The following is a 25456-nucleotide window of genomic DNA, read 5'->3' as shown; positions in this document are numbered from 1 at the left end:
AACGACAGGACAGTTTACCAACACCAGGGAAGTCATACTCTACGACAGGACAGATTGCCAGCTCCATAACGACAGGGCACTTTACCAGCACCAGGAAAGTCATTCTCTACGACAGGACAGATTGCCAGCTCCGTGAGAGTCACACAGGGCGACCGGACAGATAATAGTTTCTCACCAATGTGGGGCTCTAGTTCGTTATCTATCCACTGTCGCCAGACAGACCATGTCAGGATGTGCCTAGCCTGTAGTTTATCGCGCCTGTGGCACGACATGCAGCACAACACAACTGATTGTTACACAACACATCTGGCTGTCCTAGTGTTCCCGTACAGTCGCGTTCACGTACGCCAACGCCAATCATGAACCAAGTCTGGGCGTCCACAGTCGCCGTATTGGTCGTATTCAGTTGTGTGTCGCGAATCGACAGTTATGGTAAGTGGTATTGATGGTATTGAGTGAGTCGGATGTCGCATGCTCCGAGTTGTGTTTAAACTGTACACAGTTATTCGCAACCTAAAGAAAATAGGAAAGATGTGGCTATAATTTTACATTTTACATAATTAAAACATCTTACAATCTGATATCTAGGAAACGGTCAAGGATTTGGCACATATTTGTTACAATAATAGAAATATGTAACCATAACGGGATTCTGGGTCAGACTCGTTACAACTAAGGTGAAACTGTTCAATTGTTTCCGTGTATTTTTATTGATCCGTAGGGGGCACGGGTGACCCAGTCGTCTAAGGCGCCGCGATTCGCTGTGCAGAGTTGCGTCCCGTGGACACGCCAGAAGCCTATGATTGTGGGTTCGAATCCCGGTTCGCCCCGATTATGTTTCTAGGTTTGTCAGCACCATACCCGTGCTCGTGGGTTTCACCGAAGTGATAAACGTCTGAGACCTGCATCACTTCGGGCTTTCCTCCCACATTAAGCTGACACGCCGCGATATAACTGTAATACTGTTAAAAGCGGCGTTAAACCCAACTCACTCACTCACTATTGATCCGTATTGCTAGATAAGAGAAATTAGTAGAAATCGGGAATAACAGAACGGTTATATGTTGCTGACCTGTATCGATCTTTCTGATCGATTCTTATTTTGGAAGATATTCGAAAATATTGTACACGATGTTACGATCGCGGAAACGTGGCTCATAAACAGTAAACATGTATTTTTTATTAGAAAGTCAACAAGCTTCATAAATGTGTAGTTATATGATTTGTTTTCGTTTTCAGATATAGGTAAGATGGGCGTTCTAATTAAAGACGTCAGTTAAATTACCGTCATCCTACTGAAAGTAAGTCAATGTGGGAATTACCAGGTGGCATGTGCACTTGGCTGCTGAATCTATATCTTGAATGCTCCCCTGCTGACTGGGAGCGTTCGCTGTCTATAGCATGAACCAGTAGTGTGTATATTGTCAAAGTCAACTTTCAGTTAAACGTCAATGACGTAGATGTTGTTTGGTTGTTTTTGTAAAGACAAACAGGTTGACAACGAATACTATCTTTTAACGTCTTTTGACCACGGAGGCAGGTCCCGATATGACGATGTTTCGATAAACAAACATGGCTGTAAATCATCTGGAACTCTATATAAATAAGGGGGAGGTTTGCTAACCGCGAAAATGTATGTAGTCATTTGCTGTTTCTAAAGTTACTTTACTGGGTGAAATACGTCTTAAACCTCGATTGTTTTAAGAATGATATTATCTGATACAGCTACATGTGTTATCTGTTCGTCCCATCTTAAATAAGCTAGTGTTAGTTGGTAAAACAATAGCTGCATGTGTAATCTGTGAGTCCCATCTTAAATAATCTAGTGTTAATAGGTAAAACAATAGCTGCATGTGTTATCTGTGAGTCCCATCTTAAATAATCTAGTGTTAGTAGGTAAAACAATAGCTGCATGTGTTATCTGTGAGTCCCATCTTAAATAATCTAGTGTTAGTTGGTAAAACAATAGCTGCATGTGTTATCTGTGAGTCCCATCTTATATAATCTAGTGTTAGTAGGTAAAACAACAGCTACGTGTGTTATCTGTGAGTCCCATCTTAAATAATCTAGTGTTAGTAGGTAAAACAATAGCTGCATGTGTTATCTGTGAGTCCCATCTTAAATAATCTAGTGTTAGTAGGTAAAACAATAGCTGCATGTGTTATCTGTGAGTCCCATCTTAAATAATCTAGTGTTAGTAGGTAAAACAATAGCTGCATGTGTTATCTGTGAGTCCCATCTTAAATAATCTAGTGTTAGTTGGTAAAACAATAGCTGCATGTGTTATCTGTGAGTCCCATCTTATATAATCTAGTGTTAGTAGGTAAAACAACAGCTACGTGTGTTATCTGTGAGTCCCATCTTAAATAATCTAGTGTTAGTTGGTAAAACAATAGCTGCATGTGTTATCTGTGAGTCCCATCTTAAATAATCTAGTGTTAGTTGGTAAAACAATAGCTGCATGTGTTATCTGTGAGTCCCATCTTAAATAATCTAGTGTTAGTAGGTAAAACAACAGCTACGTGTGTTATCTGTGAGTCCCATCTTAAATAATCTAGTGTTAGTTGGTAAAACAATAGCTGCATGTGTTATCTGTGAGTCCCATCTTAAATAATCTAGTGTTAGTTGGTAAAACAATAGCTGCATGTGTTATCTGTGAGTCCCATCTTAAATAATCTAGTGTTAGTAGGTAAAACAATAGCTGCATGTGTTATCTGTGAGTCCCATCTTAAATAATCTAGTGTTAGTTGGTAAAACAATAGCTGCATGTGTTATCTGTGAGTCCCATCTTAAATAATCTAGTGTTAGTAGGTAAAACAATAGCTGCATGTGTTATCTGTGAGTCCCATCTTAAATAATCTAGTGTTAGTTGGTAAAACAATAGCTGCATGTGTTATCTGTGAGTCCCATCTTATATAATCTAGTGTTAGTAGGTAAAACAATAGCTGCATGTGTTATCTGTGAGTCCCATCTTATATAATCTAGTGTTAGTAGGTAAAACAACAGCTACGTGTGTTATCTGTGAGTCCCATCTTAAATAATCTAGTGTTAGTTGGTAAAACAATAGCTGCATGTGTTATCTGTGAGTCCCATCTTAAATAATCTAGTGTTAGTAGGTAAAACAACAGCTACGTGTGTTATCTGTGAGTCCCATCTTAAATAATCTAGTGTTAGTAGGTAAAACAATAGCTACATGTGTTATCTTTTAGTCCCATCTTAAATAATCTAATGTTTTTAGGTAAAACCTGGTGCAAGATCTTGTCCTGAAATCATTGTAAGAAAGAGTTTCCCGAACATCGAAAAAACACATTATTATAGCACATGATTTTCACAATGAGATTCTTTTCCAATATAGCTAACCGTTTTGGTTAAACGTTTTGGAATACAATGTCCGTACTTCGAGTGTCGTACACCTATTGAAAAAGGCTATTTATGGATAAGTTTGTTTTTTTAAATACAGATTAAGAAGCATATACCAACCAAGGCATATATATATTTTTATTATGGCCTAACAAAAGAAATAATAAATATTACACAATATATAATATCTCTGGCTACCTTATGCCTCGTATTTTTGTGCATTATAATGTAATTACAAACTAACTTACAAAGAATGATCCGCGTTGGGACACGGGTTAGAGTTAGTCCCTAGATACCAATAATTGTAGTAAACTTCGACTAAAATGGATCTTGAGGCTATTGGTTGATTACCTGTCATCGTACCCCGACAAAGGGGAGGGGGGGGGGGGGGGGGGGGGGGGGTCTCATAATATTAACCACTGGTTTGTCTAGCCCAGAAACGATTACTTACAGACCACCACGAAAGAGCTGAAAAAGGGTTATAAAGCCAATGATAATGGGGGGGTCCAAACCCAACGTAAATTGAATTAAGAAATAAGAAAAATCAAGATTACTGCAAAATGTAATTTGAAAGTGTTAACTAATTTTACAATGTACATGGTGGTTGAAACATTAGTTACGTGAGGGATATTTGCCTATGATTAGTTTAGAAAACAAACAAATTACGGATCCTTAGAACGTTTGCAATTTGTTATTTTGGAAGCACAAAATGTAATAATAAAACGTGTTTACAGGCAGTTTTAACACTGTATCCAACACTATGTGGTATTCTTCAGTGTGTTTGTTGCCGCCGGTGAGCGGTACCTGCCACGGTGCCGAGAGCCGGTTCTACTTCGACACATTCCAGAGCCAGTGCCTCATCTTCCCCTACAGCGGATGCGGAGGTAACTCTAACAACTTCGAGACGGAAGACGAGTGCATGAAGGTGTGTCGGTTCCCCGTCTTTACCCCGACACCGCCGCAAAATGGAGATGGACACCACCACGGCCACGTGGTTGGGAAATAACAACCGATGTATTGGGGCGATGTATTGGAGAATAAACAATGACCCATATTGATGTATATCCTGTATTCATAATGATTTATTTCCGTAAATATTCAATGTTCAAATTCAAGCAATTTTCATAATTTCATATTGTCTTGAGGTCCTCGAAATGATTTGTTTATTTGTTTGTTTTTTGTTTAACGCCGCACTCAGCAATATTCCAGCTATATGACGGCGGTCTGTAAATAATCGAGTCTGGACCAGTGATTAACATCATGAGCATCGATCCACACAATTAGGATACGATGACATGCATAAGCCATGTCAGCGAGCCTGACCACCCGATCCCGTCAGTCGCCTCTTACGACAAGCATAGTCGCGTTTTACGGCATGCATGGGTTGCTGAAGGCCTATTCTACCCCGGATCTTCACGGGTCCCCCGAAATAAAAGAATGTTATGTATTACCTTACCATGAACCTTAGTGTACCGTCTATATCTTCTTTTGGGGCGGTTGGGTAGCCGAGAGGGTAAAGCGTTCGCTCATCACGTTGTATTCCAAGGTTCGATTCTAAATATTGATACAGTATGCAAAGTACATTCCTTACCCCCCTTGCCCTCATATTGGTGGAATATTGCTACTAGTGGCGTTTAACTTGAGAATAAACAGAATGTCCACCAAGTAAAACACTTCTCCTCAAGACTCTGGACTCACTTTGTTATCATGGTATAAAGTGCTACAAACACAAGAACATCGGGTAGCCTATGGAGACTATTGTTTGGGGTGCATAGCACCGGTTTGGGCGGCGTGTACTCGCCTTTTCGAGAGCACCTGGTGATGTTTGACAGTGATGCATGGACACATGCTCATAAAGTAGTCGGAATTGTGCAGTCTAAATTGCTTTTGACAGGGATGTCTTATGATTATTTGTCGCTGTTGTTAACTGCTAGGGGCGGTCGGGTAGCCTAGTGGTTAAAGCGTTCGCTCGTCACGCCGAAAACCAGGGTTCGATTCCCGACATGGGTACAATGTGTGAAGCCCAATTCTCGTGTCCCCCGCCGTGATATTGCTGGAACATTGCTAAAAGCGGCGTAAAACCATACTCATTCACTATCATTTACAGATTGTATTTAACAGCACTTCATTCGCATGTTTATTTACTGTTGACATACATATACATCTGAAAGGCATATGAGTCACACAGACACATTGATGATACTCATTGTAACGGTAGGGGGCACGGGTGGCCCAGTCGTCTAAGGCGCCGCGATTAGCTGTGCAGAGTTGCGTCCCTTGAACACACCAGAAACCTATGATTGTGGGTTCGAATCTCGGTTCGCCCCGATTATGTTTCTAGGTTTGTCAGCACCATACCTGTGCTCTTGGGTTTCACCGAAGTGGTAAACGTATGAGACCTGCATCACTTCGGGCTTTCCTCCCACATTAAGCTGACACGCGTGATATAACTGGAATACTGTTTAAAGCGGCGTTAAACCAAACCCACTCACTCACTCACTCACATTGTAACGGTAAGCGACTAAATCGCATGTGTATAAGGGGGCTGACATCAGCCGACAGTATCTTTCTGGTGGGTCGTTCAGGGTGTTTTTTCCTGCTCCAGCTGAAGCTTTTTTTCTTTCATACGTAATACGTTGTTTAGCTCATTCAGAGAAAACTTTATTTGTCTTTTAACACCAATGCTGGATTCTGGTTCCCTGCAAGTGACTCGGTTTCACACTCATTGGTTAACCCGAAGTGGCAGAAAGCGATGGACACCAGACTATGAAGTTAAGCCTGTCATGGTGTACCAACCAAACCGAATGTTTTCCGACACACAAAACACAATTCTACACAGTCAGTGTCACAAAACAAAACTATTTATCACCAAAAACAATGCATGGCATAACACGTTGAACTGCAGGGTTGATGGGACACTGCACATGCGACAACCTTATCAGATATCTCTTAAATGTATGTTTGAATGTCACAAGGGCTTTTCACAAAACGATCCGCAACAAAGAAATAAAATGGGTTCGTGCTACATAGTTTGGTCTGACCCGTGTTCCATGTGGCTTGTCACGAACACCATGCTGTATGTGTTAAAAAAAATTATCTTTCTGTTCCACAAAAGAAATTAACTCCCACTTGAAACTGACTTATCATAGTCGCGGTGTTAAGATCACTTTATAGACTGGCCCATTAATACACTGTCTTGGATTCAGTTTAGACAAAACACATGAATGGCAAAACAAATACAGACTAAACACATGCACCATATCGTGAAGACACATACTGGACGCATGCTTCAGACTAGAAGACAGACTAAACACATGCACCATATCGTGAAGACACATACTGGACTCATGCTTCAGACTAGAAGACAGACTGGACACATGCACCATATCGTGAAGACACATACTGGACGCATGCTTCAGACTAGAAGACAGACTAAACACATGCACCATATCGTGAAGACACATACTGGACTCATGCTTCAGACTAGAAGACAGACTAAACACATGCACCATATCGTGAAGACACATACTGGACGCATGCTTCAGACTAGAAGACAGACTAAACACATGCACCATATCGTGAAGACACATACTGGACTCATGCTTCAGACTAGAAGACAGACTAAACACATGCACCATATCGTGAAGACACATACTGGACGCATGCTTCAGACTAGAAGACAGACTGGACACAGTTACCAGACCATGACAGCACAATTTGAAGGAGTGAGTGAGGAGCCAGCAATATCACGGCGGGGGACACCAGAAATGGGCTTCACACATTTTACCCATGTCGGGAATCGAACCCGGGTCTTCGGCGTGACGAGCGAACGCTTTAACCACGAGGCTACCCGACCGCCCCCACAATTTGAACACAGGCCTCAACCAGACGAGAATACACAGAGTGTACACACCCATAAGGCCCTGAAGACACGGACTGGACACACCCACCAGACCAGGGAAACAGCCTGGACACAGGCAGCAGACCGTGAAGACAGATTGGACACAGGCACCAGAAGACACAGACTGTACTCAGGCACCAGAAGACACAGACTGTACTCAGGCACCAGAAGACACAGACTGTACTCAGGCACCAGGAGACACAGACTGTACTCAGGCACCAGAAGACACAGACTGTACTCAGGCACCAGGAGACACAGACTGTACTCAGGCACCTGGAGACACAGACTGTACTCAGGCACCAGAAGACACAGACTGTACTCAGGCAGCTGGAGACACAGACTGTACTCAGGCACCAGAAGACACAGACTGTACTCAGGCACCAGAAGACACAGACTGTACTCAGGCACCAGAAGACACAGACTGTACTCAGGCACCTGGAGACACAGACTGTACTCAGGCACCAGAAGACACAGACTGTACTCAGGCACCAGAAGACACAGACTGTACACAGGCAACAGAAGACACAGACTGTACTCAGGCACCTGGAGACACAGACTGTACTCAGGCACCAGAAGACACAGACTGTACTCAGGCACCAGAAGACACAGACTGTACTCAGGCACCAGGAGACACAGACTGTACTCAGGCACCAGGAGACACAAACTGTACTCAGGCACCATGAGACACAGACTGTACTCAGGCACCAGAAGACACAGACTGTACTCAGGCACCATAAGACACAGACTGTACTCAGGCACCAGGAGACACAGACTGTACACAGGCAACAGAAGACACAGACTGTACTCAGGCACCAGGAGACACAGACTGTACACAGGCAACAGAAGACACAGACTGTACTCAGGCACCATGAGACACATACTGTACTCAGGCAACAGGAGACACAGACTGTACACAGGCAACAGAAGACACAGACTATAAACAGGCACCACAAGACACAGACTGTACTCAGACACCACAAGACACAGACTGTACTCAGGCACCAGGAGACACAGACTGTACTCAGGCACCAGCAGACACAGACTGTACTCAGGCACCAGGAGACACAGACTGTACTCAGGCACCAGGAGACACAGACTGTACTCAGGCACCAGCAGACACAGACTGTACTCAGGCACCAGCAGACACAGACTGTACTCAGGCACCAGAAGACACAGACTGTACTCAGGCACCAGAAGACACAGACTGTACACAGGCACCAGAAGACACAGACTGTACTCAGGCACCAGAAGACACATACTGTACTCAGGCACCAGGAGACACAGACTGTACACAGGCAGCAGAAGACACAGACTGTACTCAGGCACCAGAAGACACAGACTGTACTCAGGCACCAGAAGACACATACTGTACTCAGGCACCAGAAGACACAGACTGTACTCAGGCACCAGAAGACACAGACTGTACTCAGGCACCAGAAGACAGACTGGGCACAGGCGGCAGACCGCGAAGACAGACTATGCTCAGGCAGCAGAAAACAGAGACTGTACTCAGGCACCAGAAGACACAGACTGTACACAGGCAGCAGAAGACACAGATGGTACTCAGGCACCAGAAGACACAGACTGTACTCAGACACCAGAAGACACAAACTGTACTCAGGGTCCAGAAGACACAGACTGTACTCAGGCACCAGAAGACACAGACTGTACACAGGCAGCAGAAGACACAGACTGTACTCAGGCACCAGAAGACACATACTGTACTCAGGCACCAGGAGACACAGACTGTACACAGGCAGCAGAAGACACAGACTGTACTCGGGCACCAGAAGACACAGACTGTACTCAGGCACCACAAGACACAGACTGTACTCAGGCACCAGAAGACACAGACTGTACACAGGCACCAGAAGACACAGACTGTACTCAGGCACCAGCAGACACAGACTGTACTCAGGCACCAGAAGACAGACTTGGCACAGGCGGCAGAAGACAAAGACTGTACTCAGGAACCAGGACACCCCATACAGCATTTTCATTACATGTAATGTAACTGTTACAGTTTACCCATGCCATTTTGCAAGAAAACTTACTCCATTGTCTACCAATAACAGATTTAAACGTAATAATACTTTCATTTCCCTTCCTGATCTACAGCATAACGTGTTCAAGTCATCATCATAAGCCACCGACTACAGGTGGATCCGTTCAAGAATAAATATGATTGGCTGGAAGAGTGGGTCAGCCCGAGGCACATGCCACAAATATAATTTATTACATTCCATAATAACTGTCATGAGAGTCTTTGTTGATGTCTATTTCGTTTAAAGGCTTTGATCTAAACAGGTATTTGAGCGTACAAGGCGTCATTAACACTCCTCAATTAGCACCAGTCATACCTGGCTAGGTAATAACAATCGGAATATATTGACGCTTAATGGTGATAACTGAGGACACGTTTGACCTCCATTGTTTTGTAACTTGTTAATATAGTTTTACTTTTCACCAGGTCGAACGAAGCAGTGAGTTGTGGTTAAAGCTTTCGTTGTCCTTGTGTTTTGTGATAATGCTGGAATAGTGTTAAAAGCAGAATAAAACTTCTTCAAACACTCGCATGTGGCCATTGAAATTCAACATAAACGATTACTTCAAAAACAACTTTTTTAATTATAGCTATACCTACATGTATAGTTAAGGGCTATTCAAAACGACAAAGCCAGAAAGTAACCAGTCTCGAATAAACAGATTTCACCACTCACGCAATTTTCATATGACTTTGAGGCGGGGTGAAAACTCCATGTACAGGTCAAAGCTTTGGATCATGAAGGCAAGCGACGCGTCATATCCGGTTAAGAATATGGTCTTAATTTCTACCATAAAATTCCCGGAACGACTTATCCAGGCTTCAATTGCGAAACCTTGATTGTAAAGCCCTTTTTGTTATCAAAATTGTCTTTCCGTTAATTTTCTATAAACTGCCGGACAAAAATATTCACGCTTGAAAATTAGATTTCAGCCAAAATATTCAAACGTTATAAAAACGTTACTAGGCTGAAAACAGTCAGCGAAATACTGCAAACGTATGAGGTCCAAACCACAAGTATGATATCCGAATCAAATACATCATCATCGAATACCATACGACCAGTACAGGTTGCTTCGGACCCCTTCTACCCCGGAATCTCACGGGATTGGAGCGTGTAAATAACTCTGCTAAAGTGTTTTCTTATGATGAGGTGTTCGTGAAAAGGATATCAGCAAAATAGGTACAGTAAACTACGGTTATAACGAACACGCTTATAACGAACTGACCGATATAACGAACTTATTTTTTAGTCCCGGCCTTTTGTTGTATATATGCTGTATATCTGTTTATAACGAACTACGGTTATAACGAACTAAAATTAGTGGTCCCTTTGAGTTCGTTATAACCGTAGTTTACTGTACTTGCATCGGACATCGTTTTGGTCACCTATACGCCAAATGTGGAAATGTCCTCCATATGTCTATCATAAAACCCTTTGAAAGCTTTACAAAGGCTTTGAATGTGGTAACCCTAGTCAAACAACTGTAGAGTTCCACAACGCTCTTTGAAATTAAAATCAAAAACAAATCTAGCTTAGGTTGGAATAATGATAAGTAGATATTGTTGAACAGCCATAACAACGTACCTGCTATTGAGTAAGCAAGAAATACCTCAAACATAGTGACAACGTGTCCTTTCATCATGAGAAGCTGGTAGATCGTAGTGACCTTGAAATCTGTTTCGTTGAAACAAAATGATAAATTTAATCTGCATGAGATGCACAGATGACAAATTATCTTAAAAGATAAGAGGTTAGTTTGATGTGTTGACTCGGTGTCCGGGTCAGACGGAAGAGTACACAAAGAGTAAGCTCGGTTGAGACAATACAGAAGACAATGTGTCAAAATATAGACACTCATCAGTACTTCATTGTGTAATTGCATAGTTGACGTAGACGGAGACATCAATAACAGAGACGTGAATGCCTTGAGGGCGACAGTGACTGAAGCATTATATGGCCATCAATATCACTGTGTCACCAGGCCCGCATGCACGCTTCTATATAGGGCTACTACATACACCATTCACAGTATTAAGCTTGGACCGTTGACATGAAGGCACTTACAGTATTTATTCTTTCTTTTACCACAGGTGAATATTCTTCTTTGTGTTTTAACTTTAATGTAATTCTTCAAACGGCATTGTTCCATACTGGATTGTATTCGTATCTTGAATTACTTAAGTTTTTATAACAATAAATATATAATTCTTATTACAATGAACGCCTTTTATGTCATGTTATACACCATGTTTGCAAACACATTTTCAACTCCTCCAACCGTTGTGTGGGATAAATATATGTAAATCGCGTGATAATATTTATGTCTCACCATGTCTCTGAAATAACATTCAGCAGCAGTTAATTAAAGGCAAAGTAACATTCAGCAGCAGTAAATAAAAGGCAAAATACGATTCATCAGCAGTAAGTAAAACGTAAAATACGATTCAGTAACTGTAAGTAAAACGGAAGCACTGAATTCCAGGAAATCGCCATTAGAAAATCAGCTGTACGGTACCAGTTACAACTGGCGACTTTCATTCAAGACTACGCTTTGAAAATTTTAACAAAGTTTTCTATTCAAAATTTGAAATTATATGACAGTACTTCACGAGCGCTATGGAAAATCTTTCAAATGTTCATCCTATTGAAGCGAGAGATTAACGATGATTTTGACGGAGTCAGTCACACAGCACGTAAGCGTCGTACGGAATGCCCTGTGCTGACCTTTTCGAGTGTGCTTAAGAAGAAAACAAATTCGTACTTTCGCTTTCTCGATCTGGTAAGCGACCTGTAATGGAGTGTCCTCGGATCTTTGTGTAGTGGTAGTTAGCACTGAGATCTGATTTTAATGAGATTGTTGTTTAGGCTTGGTGTCTTGGTTGACTGTGTGTCATCGTACCCCTATGGCGTGGGACGTTGCTGATAATATCAACGTCAGTTTTTTCTGACCCAAGTTCGAGGTTATATAGTTGCAAAACGACTGGTTTCAGACAATAATAATAAGTTTAATCATATCGACACGTCTCTTGTTTTTAATTTCTTGAAATCATATGTTATTCTTTTTCAGTTTGGGGGTTTGGTGCAATTCCAGTGCCGGAACCAGGTACAGTACCCCTTCCCCCATCTAATAGGCTATTACAAATATATCCTTGGTTATTGTATAATAGGACCGCCTCCGTGGTCTAGTGGTAGAGCGTCCGCCGCCAGGAGAGCGGAAGGTCCGGGGTTCGATCCCCGGCTGCGTCATATCAAAAGACGTTAAAAGATGGTACTTGTTGTTACCCTGTCTGGCGCTCGGCATTAAGGGGCTAAAACAAGGACTGGTCTGCTCGGAGTCAGTATACTGTGTCTAAGTGGGGTATTCAAAGTTGGAATCATGATGTGGTTGACAATATGATATTTTGCTCTGTCAATGGGCTTGGTATTTACAGGTTTACATATTTATTATAAACATTATCTTTTTGTCTCCAGGTGTACACGTCACACATGGAATAGGACCAGGTAATGGAATTACATGTACCTTATTTGCTCATGTATAGCTAATGAAGTGTAAATGAATAAATAAGAATATCATTAAGCGCTCATATTTTTGTTGAGATGTCCAAAATATGTGTCCGTTTTAGTTATCTTGACAGGTGAAAGAAGTCGTTTAGCTGTGAACAATCTTATTTTGGCGACAATATCTGTTATTGAAAATGTGCGTTTGTTGAGGTTGGTTGGTTGGTTGGTTGGTTGTTTTACGCCGCACTCAGCAATATTCCAGCTATATGACGGCGGTCTGTAAATAATAAAGCAAAATAGGTACAGTAAACTACGGTTATAACGAACACGCTTATAATGAACTGACCGATATAACGAACTTATTTTTTAGTCCCGGCCTTTTGTTGTATATATGCTGTATATCTGTTTATAACGAACTACGGTTATAACGAACTAAAATTAGTGGTCCCTTTGAGTTCGTTATAACCGTAGTTTACTGTACTTGCATCGGACATCGTTTTGGTCACCTATACGCCAAATGTGGAAATGTCCTCCATATGTCTATCATAAAACCCTTTGAAAGCTTTACAAAGGCTTTGAATGTGGTAACCCTAGTCAAACAACTGTAGAGTTCCACAACGCTCTTTGAAATTAAAATCAAAAACAAATCTAGCTTAGGTTGGAATAATGATAAGTAGATATTGTTGAACAGCCATAACAACGTACCTGCTATTGAGTAAGCAAGAAATACCTCAAACATAGTGACAACGTGTCCTTTCATCATGGGAGCTGGTAGATCGTAGTGACCTTGAAATCTGTTTCGTTGAAACAAAATGATAAATTTAATCTGCATGAGATGCACAGATGACAAATTATCTAAAAAAATAAGAGGTTAGTTTGATGTGTTGACTCGGTGGCCGGGTCAGACGGAAGAGTACACAAAGAGTAAGCTCGGTTGAGACAATACAGAAGACAATGTGTCAAAATATAGACACTCATCAGTACTTCATTGTGTAATTGCATAGTTGACGTAGACGGAGACATCAATAACAGAGACGTGAATGCCTTGAGGGCGACAGTGACTGAAGCATTATATGGCCATCAATATCACTGTGTCACCAGGCCCGCATGCACGCTTCTATATAGGGCTACTACATACACCATTCACACTATTAAGCTTGGACCGTTGACATGGAGGCACTTACAGTATTTATTCTTTCTTTTACCACAGGTGAATATTCTTCTTTGTGTTTTAACTTTAATGTAATTCTTCAAACGGCATTGTTCCATACTGGATTGTATTCGTATCTTGAATTACTTAAGTTTTTATAACAATAAATATATGATTCTTATTACAATGAACGCCTTTTATGTCATGTTATACACCATGTTTGCAAACACATTTTCAACTCCTCCAACCGTTGTGTGGGATAAATATATGTAAATCGCGTGATAATATTTATGTCTCACCATGTCTCTGAAATAACATTCAGCAGCAGTTAATTAAAGGCAAAGTAACATTCAGCAGCAGTAAATAAAAGGCAAAATACGATTCATCAGCAGTAAGTAAAACGTAAAATACGATTCAGTAACTGTAAGTAAAACGGAAGCACTGAATTCCAGGAAATCGCCATTAGAAAATCAGCTGTACGGTACCAGTTACAACTGGCGACTTTCATTCAAGACTACGCTTTGAAAATTTTAACAAAGTTCTCTGTTCAAAATTTGAAATTTTATGACAGTACTTCACGAGCGCTATGGAAAATCTTTCAAATGTTCATCCTATTGAAGCGAGAGATTAACGATGATTTTGACGGAGTCAGTCACACAGCACGTAAGCGTCGTACGGAATGCCCTGTGCTGACCTTTTCGAGTGTGCTTAAGAAGAAAACAAATTCGTACTTTCGCTTTCTCGATCTGGTAAGCGACCTGTAATGGAGTGTCCTCGGATCTTTGTGTAGTGGTAGTTAGCACTGAGATCTGATTTTAATGAGATTGTTGTTTAGGCTTGGTGTCTTGGTTGACTGTGTGTCATCGTATCCCTATGGCGTGGGACGTTGCTGATAATATCAACGTCAGTTTCTTCTGGCCCAGATTTAAGTTCGAGATTATATAGTTGCAAAACGACTGGTTTCAGAAAATAATCATAAGTTCAATCATATCGACACGTCTCTTGTTTTTAATTTCTTGAAATCATATGTTATTCTTTTTCAGTTTGGGGGTTTGGTGCAATTCCAGTGCCGGAACCAGGTGCCGTGTCAGGTACAGTACCCCTTCCCCCTATTTAATAGGCTTTATAGCTAAAATGGATAGAATTATCATCAAACCGCCCGCACGTTATCAGAAATGAGCGGGCCACTGTAACTTGATAATGCCCTCATATTGCTTGACGACGGGCCATTATCAAGCCCGTTGTTCGGTGACGTCATAGGGTAGAGAAAATGACGTCACGTATTAGAGTGACGTCATCTGGTTTGTTCTATGACGTTTCCATATTTGTAAAATGTGGTCAGTGACATTCGTGTTGCTTGCAGTAAATGTTTCAAAACCGATGTTGTTTCTTTTTATTCGATAACAAATTCCATCCGTTTTAGCTATAATGACGGTAACGCTCTTTTTCAGGGCATTATCATTTGCAGAAGCCCTCGGTCTTTTCAACTGCCCTCCTTCGTCGGTCAGTTAATGGAAAACCTCGGGCTTCTGCAAATGATAATGCCCTGAAAAATAGCGTTACCCTTATAATAACAAATATATCCTCGTTTATTGTATAATAGGTATGTAAATTGGTCCTTTTTCTAAAAGCCGATTTTCCATGTGGAAACTGTGGTACCTATTGTTAAAATGGTAATAGTGCAATATTTGGGCTTTGGTAACAAAGTTGGAATCATGATGTGGTTGACAATATGATATTTTTCTCTGTCAATGGGCTTGGTATTTACAGGTTTACATATTTATTATAAACATTATCTTTTTGTTTCCAGGTATACACATCACACATGGAATAGGACCAGGTAATGGAACTACATGAACCTTTATGTAAAGTAGATAGTAGGATTTCATAAGAAGAGTCAAATAAACACTCATGTATAGCTAATGAAGTGTAAATGAATAAATAAAAATATCATAAAGCGCTCATATTTTTGTTGAGATGTCCAAAATATGTGTCCGTTTTAGTTAATTTGACAGAAGAATGAAAGTCGGTTAGCTGTGAACAATCTTATTTTGGCGACAATATCTGTTATTGAAAATGTGCGTTTGTTGAGGTTATGTCTAGAAGTATTGTGAAATTTGTTTCGTTTCAGTGTCGTTTCATAAGAATTCCCCAATTCCCATGTATGTCCTCACAATTCAAACGTCATGATTCAGGTGCCATTCCAGAGCCAGGCCATAGGATTGGAGCAGGTACGTGAGTCTCATCTTTGGATTGGATATGTGATATGTGGAATCTGGGTAAAGAAAGAAATAAGTTTTTAAATGAAATATTAGTTATTCATTTAAGAATAGAACAAATGCTTAGAGGCCCATTCCACAAAACTATTTTAGCCCTAAGACCGGTGCAAGTCTACCTTGACGTAAGAAGACTTTGAGGAACAACAGATAAATGAACCTATTGTTTATAAAGTAAATGTTAAAGTAAAAATGAAACAAACAAGAAATGGTTGGTGATGTTTAATGTTTCGATGACATTTGTAATCGTTTGTCAAATACATTTTTCAAGTATATACTTGATGTTGCCTGGCAGTTTACGTCAAGTCATGTAAATATATAATGCCTGATATTTGCCACATTTGTTCGGTTCCCTTCATGGTAAATAACCAGTTTTATGCGCGTTATGTCTTCGGGGCAGTATATAACATATATTTGAACATATAGTCGACATTACATGTATTTTAATGATATGAGGTCTTGATTATCGTACATTGAAAATGAGGACTATATCTTCATACATGATAATTTTGGCAGAATATCTGGGTCACAGTTATCTTGGACATAAAAGCATCATGATATGTTTGTTTATTTGTTTACAGGGGTACTCCCAGAGCCGGGATTTGGAGTAGGGGCGCTCCCTGAGCCAGGGCATGGGATAGGGGCAGGTAATATATATTTTGAAAATTCCATAATAATACAAGTAAATTTGGATTTTGTGTTATGTATCATGAACATTAAGATTTCTAAATAAGACATGTTAATTTTTAAACTAAGAAAAGGCATAGTCATGATGGTTTACTAACAATGGCTGTTTAAGTTCCCTGTTATTAGAAAAAGTTGTTTTTTTCAATTGCTTTTGTTTATATCTCCTTACAATTTAATGCCTGATTCAGGTGCCATTCCCGAGCCAGGCCATAGGATTGGAGCAGGTACGTGAGTCTCATCTTTGGATTAGATATGTGATATATGGAATCTGGGTAAAGAAAGAAATAAGTTTTTTAATAAAGTTTTAGTTGTTCCTTTAAAAGTAGAACAAATGCTTAGAGGCCCATTCCACAAAACTATTTCAGCCCTAAGACCGACGCAAATCTATCTTGACGTAAGATGACTTTGTGGAACAACAGAGACAAATGAATCTGTTGTTAATAAAGTTAATATTAAAGTAAAAATGAACAGACAAGAAATGGTTGGTGATGTTTAATGTTTCGATGACGTTTGTAATCGTTTGTCAAATACATTTTTCAAGTATATACTTGATGTTGCCTGGCAGTTTACGTCAAGCTACTGTAAATGTAAAAATGCTTGATATTTGCCACATTTGTTCGGTTCCCTACATGGTAAATAATCATTTTTACGCGCATTATGTCTTCGGGGCAGTATAAAACATATATTTGAACATATAGTTGACATTACATGTATTTTAATGATATGAGGTCTTGATTATCGTACATTGAAAATGAGGACTATATCTTCATACATGATAATTTTGGCAGAATATCTGGGTCACAGTTATCTTGGACATAAAAGCATCATGATATGTTTGTTTATTTGTTTACAGGGGTACTCCCAGAGCCGGGATTTGGAGTAGGGGCGCTCCCTGAGCCAGGGCATGGGATAGGGGCAGGTAATATATATTTAATTGTAAATTCCATAATAATACAAGTAAGTTTGTTTTTTATGTATCATGAAAATTAAAATATCAAAACAATACATGTTAATTTCAAACAAAGAAACGACACGAGCGTGATGATTAACTAACAATAGCAATATAAGTTCTCTGATATGAATGTTTGTTTATATCTCCTTACAATTCAAACGTCATGATTCAGGTGCCATTCCCGAGCCAGGCCATGCGATTGGAGCAGGTACGTGAATCCCATATTTGGATTGGATATGTGATATATGGAATCTGGGTAAAGAAAGAAATCAGTTTTTTAATAAGTATTAGTTGTTCATTTGAAAGTGGAACGATTTATCAGAGTTTTTAGCGCTGAGTAAGTCGTAAGTCTATGTTGACACGAGATAGCTTTGTGGAACAACATAAAAAAATCAACCCATGGTTAATTAGAGTATTTTGGCTTTATCTATTAGACAAGTAGAAATAATGAAAATATTTTCCTCAGACTGAATGGTTGCAAGAACCATTTTGGTTTTGGTTTTATCAGTTCGTGCAATGTAAGATTAGTTGGTACCAACTGCCGGGTAAAAGAAATATACACCCTCGATGGTGGCTAAAAATGGAAAAGAGCTGGCGATGGTGTGGTGATGTGTTAGGCTTTGCGAGCACGTTTATCATGCATGACTCTTTGTATGCAGGAATAGGAATTCCAGAACCCGTCCCAGAAAAAGGCATCGGTGGCATCGGCAATATTCACAGTAATGGTGGCATCAACCGTATCGGCGGTATCGGCGGCAGGCTTGGCCGAGGGAGGGGTTTCGGAGGCAACATCATGGGCCTCATCAGCCGTTTAGGGCAGTTTAACCCCCGCGCCCTCAGGCGTTTGTTGATGGGTGGCGGTTTGGGCGGATTAGGCGGTATATCGAACAGAAGAAGGCGTGTCAGGAACTGTAGAGTAAGTATGTCACACAAATGGTCATTTATTTATCCTCATTGTAACTTGATGGGTAATCTTACAATTAGTACAATTAATTAGGGGCGGTCGGGTAGCCTAGTGGTTAAAGCGTTTGCTCGTCACGCCGAAGACCCGGGTTCGATTCCCGACATGGGTACAATGTGTGAAGCCCATTTCTGGTGTCACCCGCCGTGATATTGCTGGAATATTGCTAAAAGCGGCGTAAAAACCGTACTCACTCACTCACTTACTCACTCTTACAATTAGTATGCAAGGATAGACAAAAAGTAATGTTTTCGGGTCATTTTCTCCACCAAGTGAATCCAAAATTGAATACGTCTGTGATATTTGTTGTAAGTCAAATAAATGCACACGAATGGCAATAGATGGTTAAAGAGTAAAATGCTTCATCTAGCAGGTCAATTTAAATTTTCAAATATATAAAGCCCACATAGTATGTACTCTAATCGATACACGGTTTGAAACTATACTACTCAGAAAAAGGGGAACTGGACTTTTATAGTAAGTTAAGCAAATAAGGGTAAAACCTTCGAGTGTGGCTATCTTTTTACGTACGTCAGGCCTTTATTGAGCAGGACGGAGAAGAAATTATTAGTTTACTCCAAGAAAATGAAATTTAAAAAAAACTTTAGTGAACTATGAAGAAAATATGCATTCAATTGTGTGAATGAACAAATGGATGATATTATATATATATAATATTATTTTCAAGGAGATATTGGCCCTAGATTTCGAGTTTTATGACGGGTTTTTTTCTCGTTTAGAACAAAAAACACCTATCGATCATCATAGAATAAATGTTTTATAAATAGCAAGTGAATGCGTCAGTGACCCCGAGGGTACAGGTGTAGTCAGTGTCACGATCCATCACCGTTACGTCTTCCTTTGATGTCATGGACACCGTTGTGCGTGTACCAATTACAACCATGACACGCACGCTCATACATGTACAAGATGAGGTTGTTATCTTGCAAGGCCGCACAAGACTACTGTAAAAACATTCGACAGCCAGGAAGAGTGAGTGAGTGAGTTGGGCTTAACGCCGCTTTTAACAGCATTCGAGTTTTATCACGGCGTGTCAGCTTAATGTGGAAGGAAAGCCCGAAGTGATGCAGGTCTCAGACGTTTACCACTTCGGTGAAACCAACGAGCACGGGTATGGTGCTCACAAACCTAGAAACATAATTGGGTCGAACCGGGATTCGAACCCACAATCATAGGTTTCTGGCGTGCCCACAGCCAGGAAGACCCACTTATAAGATGCACACCAATGATAGTTCCAACTTATCTACTCGTTCCAATGACGAGAACATGTAAGCTCCACCGAAACAGACCTGGAGCTGTCGGAAACTTATATAAACTTATTTAAACTTATATAAACTTATATAAACTTATAAATTATAGTTATTCAAACCGGTATGATTGCCCGAATCAATGAGTTATCTTTTTTTTAAATGAGAAAGCCGGATGTCATTTCTGAAAGTAGAGATTTATGTCTAGTGTCTCTACTTCAGTCCGTATAAGGGTAACGCTATTTTTCAGGGCATTATCATTTGCAGAAGCCCGAGGTCTTCCATTAACTGCCCGACGAAGGAGGGCAGTTGAGAAGAACGAGGGCTTCTGCAAATGATAATGTCCTGAAAATAGCGTTACCGTTATTATAGCTAAAATGGATGGAAATTTGTATCAAATAAAAAGATATAGAGGTTGTCACGCGAGTGTGTTTGGGGATGGTAAATATCCTGCATTAGGAATAAACATTGTATTTAGCGAGCCTTGGCGAGCTAAATACATAGTGCTTATTCCTAATACAGGATATTTACCATCCCCAAACACACAAGCGTGATAACCTCTTTATCATATAATGTCATTCTTTAATTTTTGTGCTTTAAAATCGCTTTCCCTCTCTCACAAACATTACTGAAACATTGGGAGTTTTCCTGGAATGCGCGGATTAATATTTATTACGTCACAGGGTAAGTGATGTGTCAGTCGGACAGTGACAGTAGCCAATATAGTTCCAACTGAAATCTGTTTCTTATACAGTGGCGAAGCAACATATACGCAAAACAACAGTTGTTTTTAATTGCCTTTCGCGGCAATCCATCGGTCTGTCCGCTAGAGTAACTGCCCTTTGTCAAAGGGAAGCTACTCTAACCCTAGTATATGAGATGTCACGGCTACGGTCAGACGTTGTTGTAAGTCGGTCTTCCCTGTCATAATGTTAAGAAGTGTAGTCAGATGTACACACAGCGACAAAACGAAACAAGGTAACAATTCAAACATATTTCGGCAAAATCCAACTATTTACATTTAAGAGAAGGTTTTAAGCCGCAAAGGTCTACAAGCACAGATATGGCTACTGATCCCGCTTGGCTAGGCCTCGTGCCCTCGCAAAATTGTTTCGTAATTTATATCTCCAAAGTTGCCAAAACTTATAAAATGCCTTAGCTACGTCACAGTTAGACACTGATTTTCAGTATATTAGACTGCTCTTTTGATAATGATAGCAATTACCCCTGTACTTTATCCAGATTCCCGATGGTTAATTCTGCCTCGATCGCCGAATGACGAGGGCGACGCCATGTTTGTTTATAAACAGTGAAAGTAGGGGCGCGTTGCAAGCCACGAATCGCTAAGAGAAAGCAAAGTAATCGCTCATCCCGGGGTCTGCAACAGTTGGAAGCGCTTGCGCACTCTTCCAAAATGGCGGCGCAACTAGACGTTATGAAGATCATAATAGAAGAGGCTAGATGACGAGCTGATGAAATTTATGACTACTTTGAAGATGTGGAGCAGACTGAGGATGATGGTGTGTTAGCTGCCTTTGCTAATTTTCTCGTTGATCCAATCAATAATTCCTTGTTCCGCTGTCAAAGTAATCCGCCATTTTGGTTTGAGAACGAGGCGACCTCAGTCAGCGATTGTTTCGCTTGCAAGCGGCTGAAAGTTAGCGCACTGTTGTGAGGCGAATCGCTGTACATCGCTTACAAGCGATTGGCGCTTTGCAACGCACCCCCGTTCTACTTGACCTTTGATATTTGCATCTCTATCCGCATATGACCCCAACGGATATCGTTTTTATCCGTTGGCTTTATCCTCCCGAGAAACCTACCCATTATATGATAAACAACAATATCGGTTTTGAAACATTTACTGCAATCAACATAAATGTCACTGACCCACTTTTACAAATATGGAAACGTCATAGAACAAACCAGATGACGTCACGATTGAACGTGACGTCACCTATGCCTATCCTATGACGTCACCTAACTACGGGCGTGATATTGGCCCGTCGTCAAGCCATATGAGGGCATTATCAAGTTACAGTGGCCCGCTGACTCTTGATAACATGCGGGCGGTTGGCTGATAATTCTATCCATTTTAGCTATAATATAAGGGTAACGCTATTTTTCAGGGCATTATCATTTGCAGAAGCCCGAGGTCTTCGATTAACTGCCCGACGAAGGAGGGTAGTTGAAAAGACCGAGGGCTTCAGCAAATGATAATGCCCTGAAAAATAGCGTTACCGTTATTATAGCTAAAATGGATGGAATTTGTTATCAAATAAATAGAAACAATGTCGATTTTGAAACATTTACTGCAATCAACACGAATGTCACTGACCCACTTTTACAAATATGGAAACGTCATAGAACAAACGAGATGACGTCACTATTGAACGTTACGTCACCTATCCTATGACGTCACCTAACAACGGGCGTGATAATGGCCCGTCGTCAAGTAATATGAGGGCATTATCAAGTTACAGTGGCCCGCTCATTTCTGATAACATGCGGGCGTTTTTATGATAATTCTATCCATTTTAGCTATAAAGTACAATATTGTAACATATCGTGGCAGTTCTGCGTTTGAGAGAGGGATATACCTACGCAAAGCTGCCTTGATAGCTCATCAATGTTTATACATGTTATATATCAAGTAGTCCCTAAAATTAATTTATTCAGAGACCATATACAGATCGGTATATGATCTCTGATTTTTATGCATTTTTACGTCATTGTCCCTCGTCTTATGGCAGACAAAAGTCATATAATTTTTTAAAACGATAGTGCGCTCAAAATAATTTTCACCACTATGCCGAGGCTAGACAGTGGAATAAGATACCTATGTTATTGCAGCAATGCCCCCGTCGGACCGTGTGCGAGTATGTGGACCAATGGACGGCCTACTGTGTGCCACGTGGCGGTATAAATGGCGGTCTCAATGGCGGACTTCAAGGTGGACTCGGTGGTGCTATCATTGATGGTCTCACAGGTGGATTGGGTGGTGGGCTGAATAGTAGATTGGATGGACATGTCCATGGACTGGGTGCACATGTCGATGGGTTGGGTGGACAAATCAATGGACTGGGTGGGCACGTTCATGGACCGGGTGGGCACGTTCATGGACCGGGTGGACATGGACTTAATGGACAAATTAATGGACTGGGTGGGCACGTTCATGGGCCGGGTGGACATGAACACGGACTTAATGGACAAATTAATGGACCGGTTGGGCACGTTCATGGACCGGGTGGACATGAACACGGACTTAATGGACTAGGTGGGCGCGTTCATGGACCGGGTGGACACGTTCATGGACTGGGTGTAGTTGGTGGACACCCCCATGAACTGGGCGGAGGTCATTTGGGTGGACTGAATGGACACGCTGCTGGGCGTGGTGGGCACCCCCATGAACTTGGTGGAGGTCGGAGCTCGTTTGGAAGAAGCAGCAATCTGGCCGTTGAAAGTAAAAGTAAGTTGTTGTGGGCAATATTGTCAACATGGTAGAGATGTGCATCTATTAATGCCCACAGTTTCAGTGAATGTGATTGTTGTATGATGTTTTTGTTGATGTTCCAGAGGCGATTTTGTTCAGTACGACAGTTGGTTGGTTGGTTGGTTGGTTGGTTGGTTGTTTAACGCCGCACGCAGCAATATTCCAGCTATATGACGGCGGTCTGTAAATAATCGAGTCTAGAGCAGACAGTCCAGTGATTGACAACATGAGCATCGATCCACGCAATTGGGATCGATGACATGCATCAAGCAAGTCAGCGAGCCTGACCAGCCGATCCCGTTAGATGCTCTCACGACAAGCATAGTCGCCTTTTACGGCAAGCATGGCTTGTCGAATGGCCGTTGTGGTAACTCAGAAAATAATGAGTGAAATTCACGAACATGGATGAAACCTCAAGGTAACATGATCTCATTGTTGGGATTACGTCATGCGGCACTTCGGGATTTTCTCCCACACAAACTTGTCCTGATACAACTGAAGAAACACCGTCAAAAACGGCGTTACACTCAACTCACTCACACGCTAATCACCAAGCTAGTATTACTCAAGTGATTGATGTCACACGTTAGAAACAACTCTATTTAACAACCTCTGTCTCCAGTTTGCCATCTGAACCCGGACCCCGGCAACTGCAACAGCAACATGTACACCCGCTACTACTACGATGAGCAGCTGGGAGGCTGTCAGCGTTTCTCCTATAGCGGTTGCGGCGGTAACAGCAACCGTTTCACCACCCTCAACCAGTGCAGACGGACCTGCGGGAGCGGAGCCGGGGGACGTGGCTAACTACGGCGGAAGTAGACGCTGTCATTGTAGGGGGGTCAAGGGAGATAACCCTCATCCGAACGGGTGGGTCGTCTCAACGATGATATGCTCTCCGTCAATGCTTTAGTGAAGGCCATATTGTATCTAAGCCACTTTGAGACAATGTTCTATGTTTTGTATACCTTTTTTAACAGGCTGAAATATGAATATTTTCGAAATAAAATGATAGAACCAATGACATTACAATTATTGATATTATTTTCTTACCTGGCCTCCTCAGTTGTTTAGTGGTATGGGATAGGCTATTGGTTAACGCCTTCGCTCGCCACGCTGATGGCCGGGTTCGATTCCAAACAAAGTACAATACGATATATGTATTATTATTTGCGTGTGCAATTTATTACATATAACATTCTAGGATATCCTCAAACAGAAACAGACAAATATTTTATCATAATACCTTTCTAACAGAATCCTTTAAAGTGAATGTTCGGTCAGAAAACTGAATTTGGATTAATCTTTTCTTTCAAATGTACCTTTATTCATATAATTCAGTGAAATAAAGCAATGTTCGATCAATTTTCTTGAGATCGCTGAAATGAAAGAATGTTATGCGTTATGTGGCCATGGTCCAATCAACCTGGGAAATTAGTCTCTCGTCTATATTAACTTTCGATCGGAGGGGTAGCCTAGTGGTTAAAGCGTGCGCTCTGCCCAGGTTCGATTGCCCACACGGGTACAATATGTGAAGCCCGCTTCTGTTATGCTCCGCGTGACACTGCTGGAATATTGCTTAAAGCGGCGTGAAACCATCTCACATTTAATGTCTTTATGTCAGTGACAGCAATAATTCAACAGAAAAATTATCAACTATTAGCTAATCATCGCGTTCTGACTATTTTGTACATACCCTACAGACACCTTCTCAAAGACAGTGTTGTTATGCTGCATTTGAGCCATTCAGAAGAGTAATTAGGGGGCACGGTGGCCCAGTCTAAGGCGCCGCGATTTGCTGTGCAGAGTTGCGTCCCTTGGTTGCGCCAGATTGTGGGTTCGAATCCCAGTTCGCCCCG

General features: G+C 41.1%; 1 protein-coding gene across 1 annotated transcript; it reads left to right on the top strand.

Moving 5' to 3' along the window:
• The first annotated feature begins 239 nt into the window (after positions 1-239).
• On the top strand, positions 240-24618 carry LOC124140982. The gene is made up of 18 exons (XM_048403336.1): positions 240-432; positions 1240-1245; positions 4137-4364; positions 7319-7935; positions 8152-9223; positions 11346-11399; positions 12377-12412; positions 12781-12810; positions 15004-15051; positions 15771-15800; positions 16156-16191; positions 16818-16883; positions 17112-17147; positions 17777-17842; positions 18048-18083; positions 18535-18791; positions 22958-23573; positions 24220-24618. The coding sequence occupies exons 1-18, from the start codon at positions 360-362 to the stop codon at positions 24402-24404; spliced, it is 3492 nt and encodes a 1163-aa protein (XP_048259293.1). The 5' UTR covers positions 240-359; the 3' UTR covers positions 24405-24618.
• Positions 24619-25456: the final 838 nt, after the last annotated feature.

Source organism: Haliotis rufescens, unplaced genomic scaffold (assembly GCF_023055435.1).
Source record: "Haliotis rufescens isolate VD_foot unplaced genomic scaffold, xgHalRufe1.0.p SCAF_3, whole genome shotgun sequence".
Taxonomy (NCBI): Eukaryota; Metazoa; Mollusca; class Gastropoda; order Lepetellida; family Haliotidae; genus Haliotis; species Haliotis rufescens.
The sequence above is the reverse complement of the archived record's forward strand: the minus strand, read 5'-3'. Positions and strand labels throughout refer to the sequence as shown.

Coding starts and splice junctions, on each gene's coding strand:
- LOC124140982 (XM_048403336.1), top strand. CDS start 360: ATGAACCAAGTCTGGGCGTCCACAGTCGCCGTATTGGTCGTATTCAGT. Junction 11,400..12,376: donor TATTCTTTCTTTTACCACAG/GTGAATATTCTT, acceptor ATTCTTTTTCAG/TTTGGGGGTTTGGTGCAATT. Junction 18,084..18,534: donor AGGCCATGCGATTGGAGCAG/GTACGTGAATCC, acceptor CTTTGTATGCAG/GAATAGGAATTCCAGAACCC.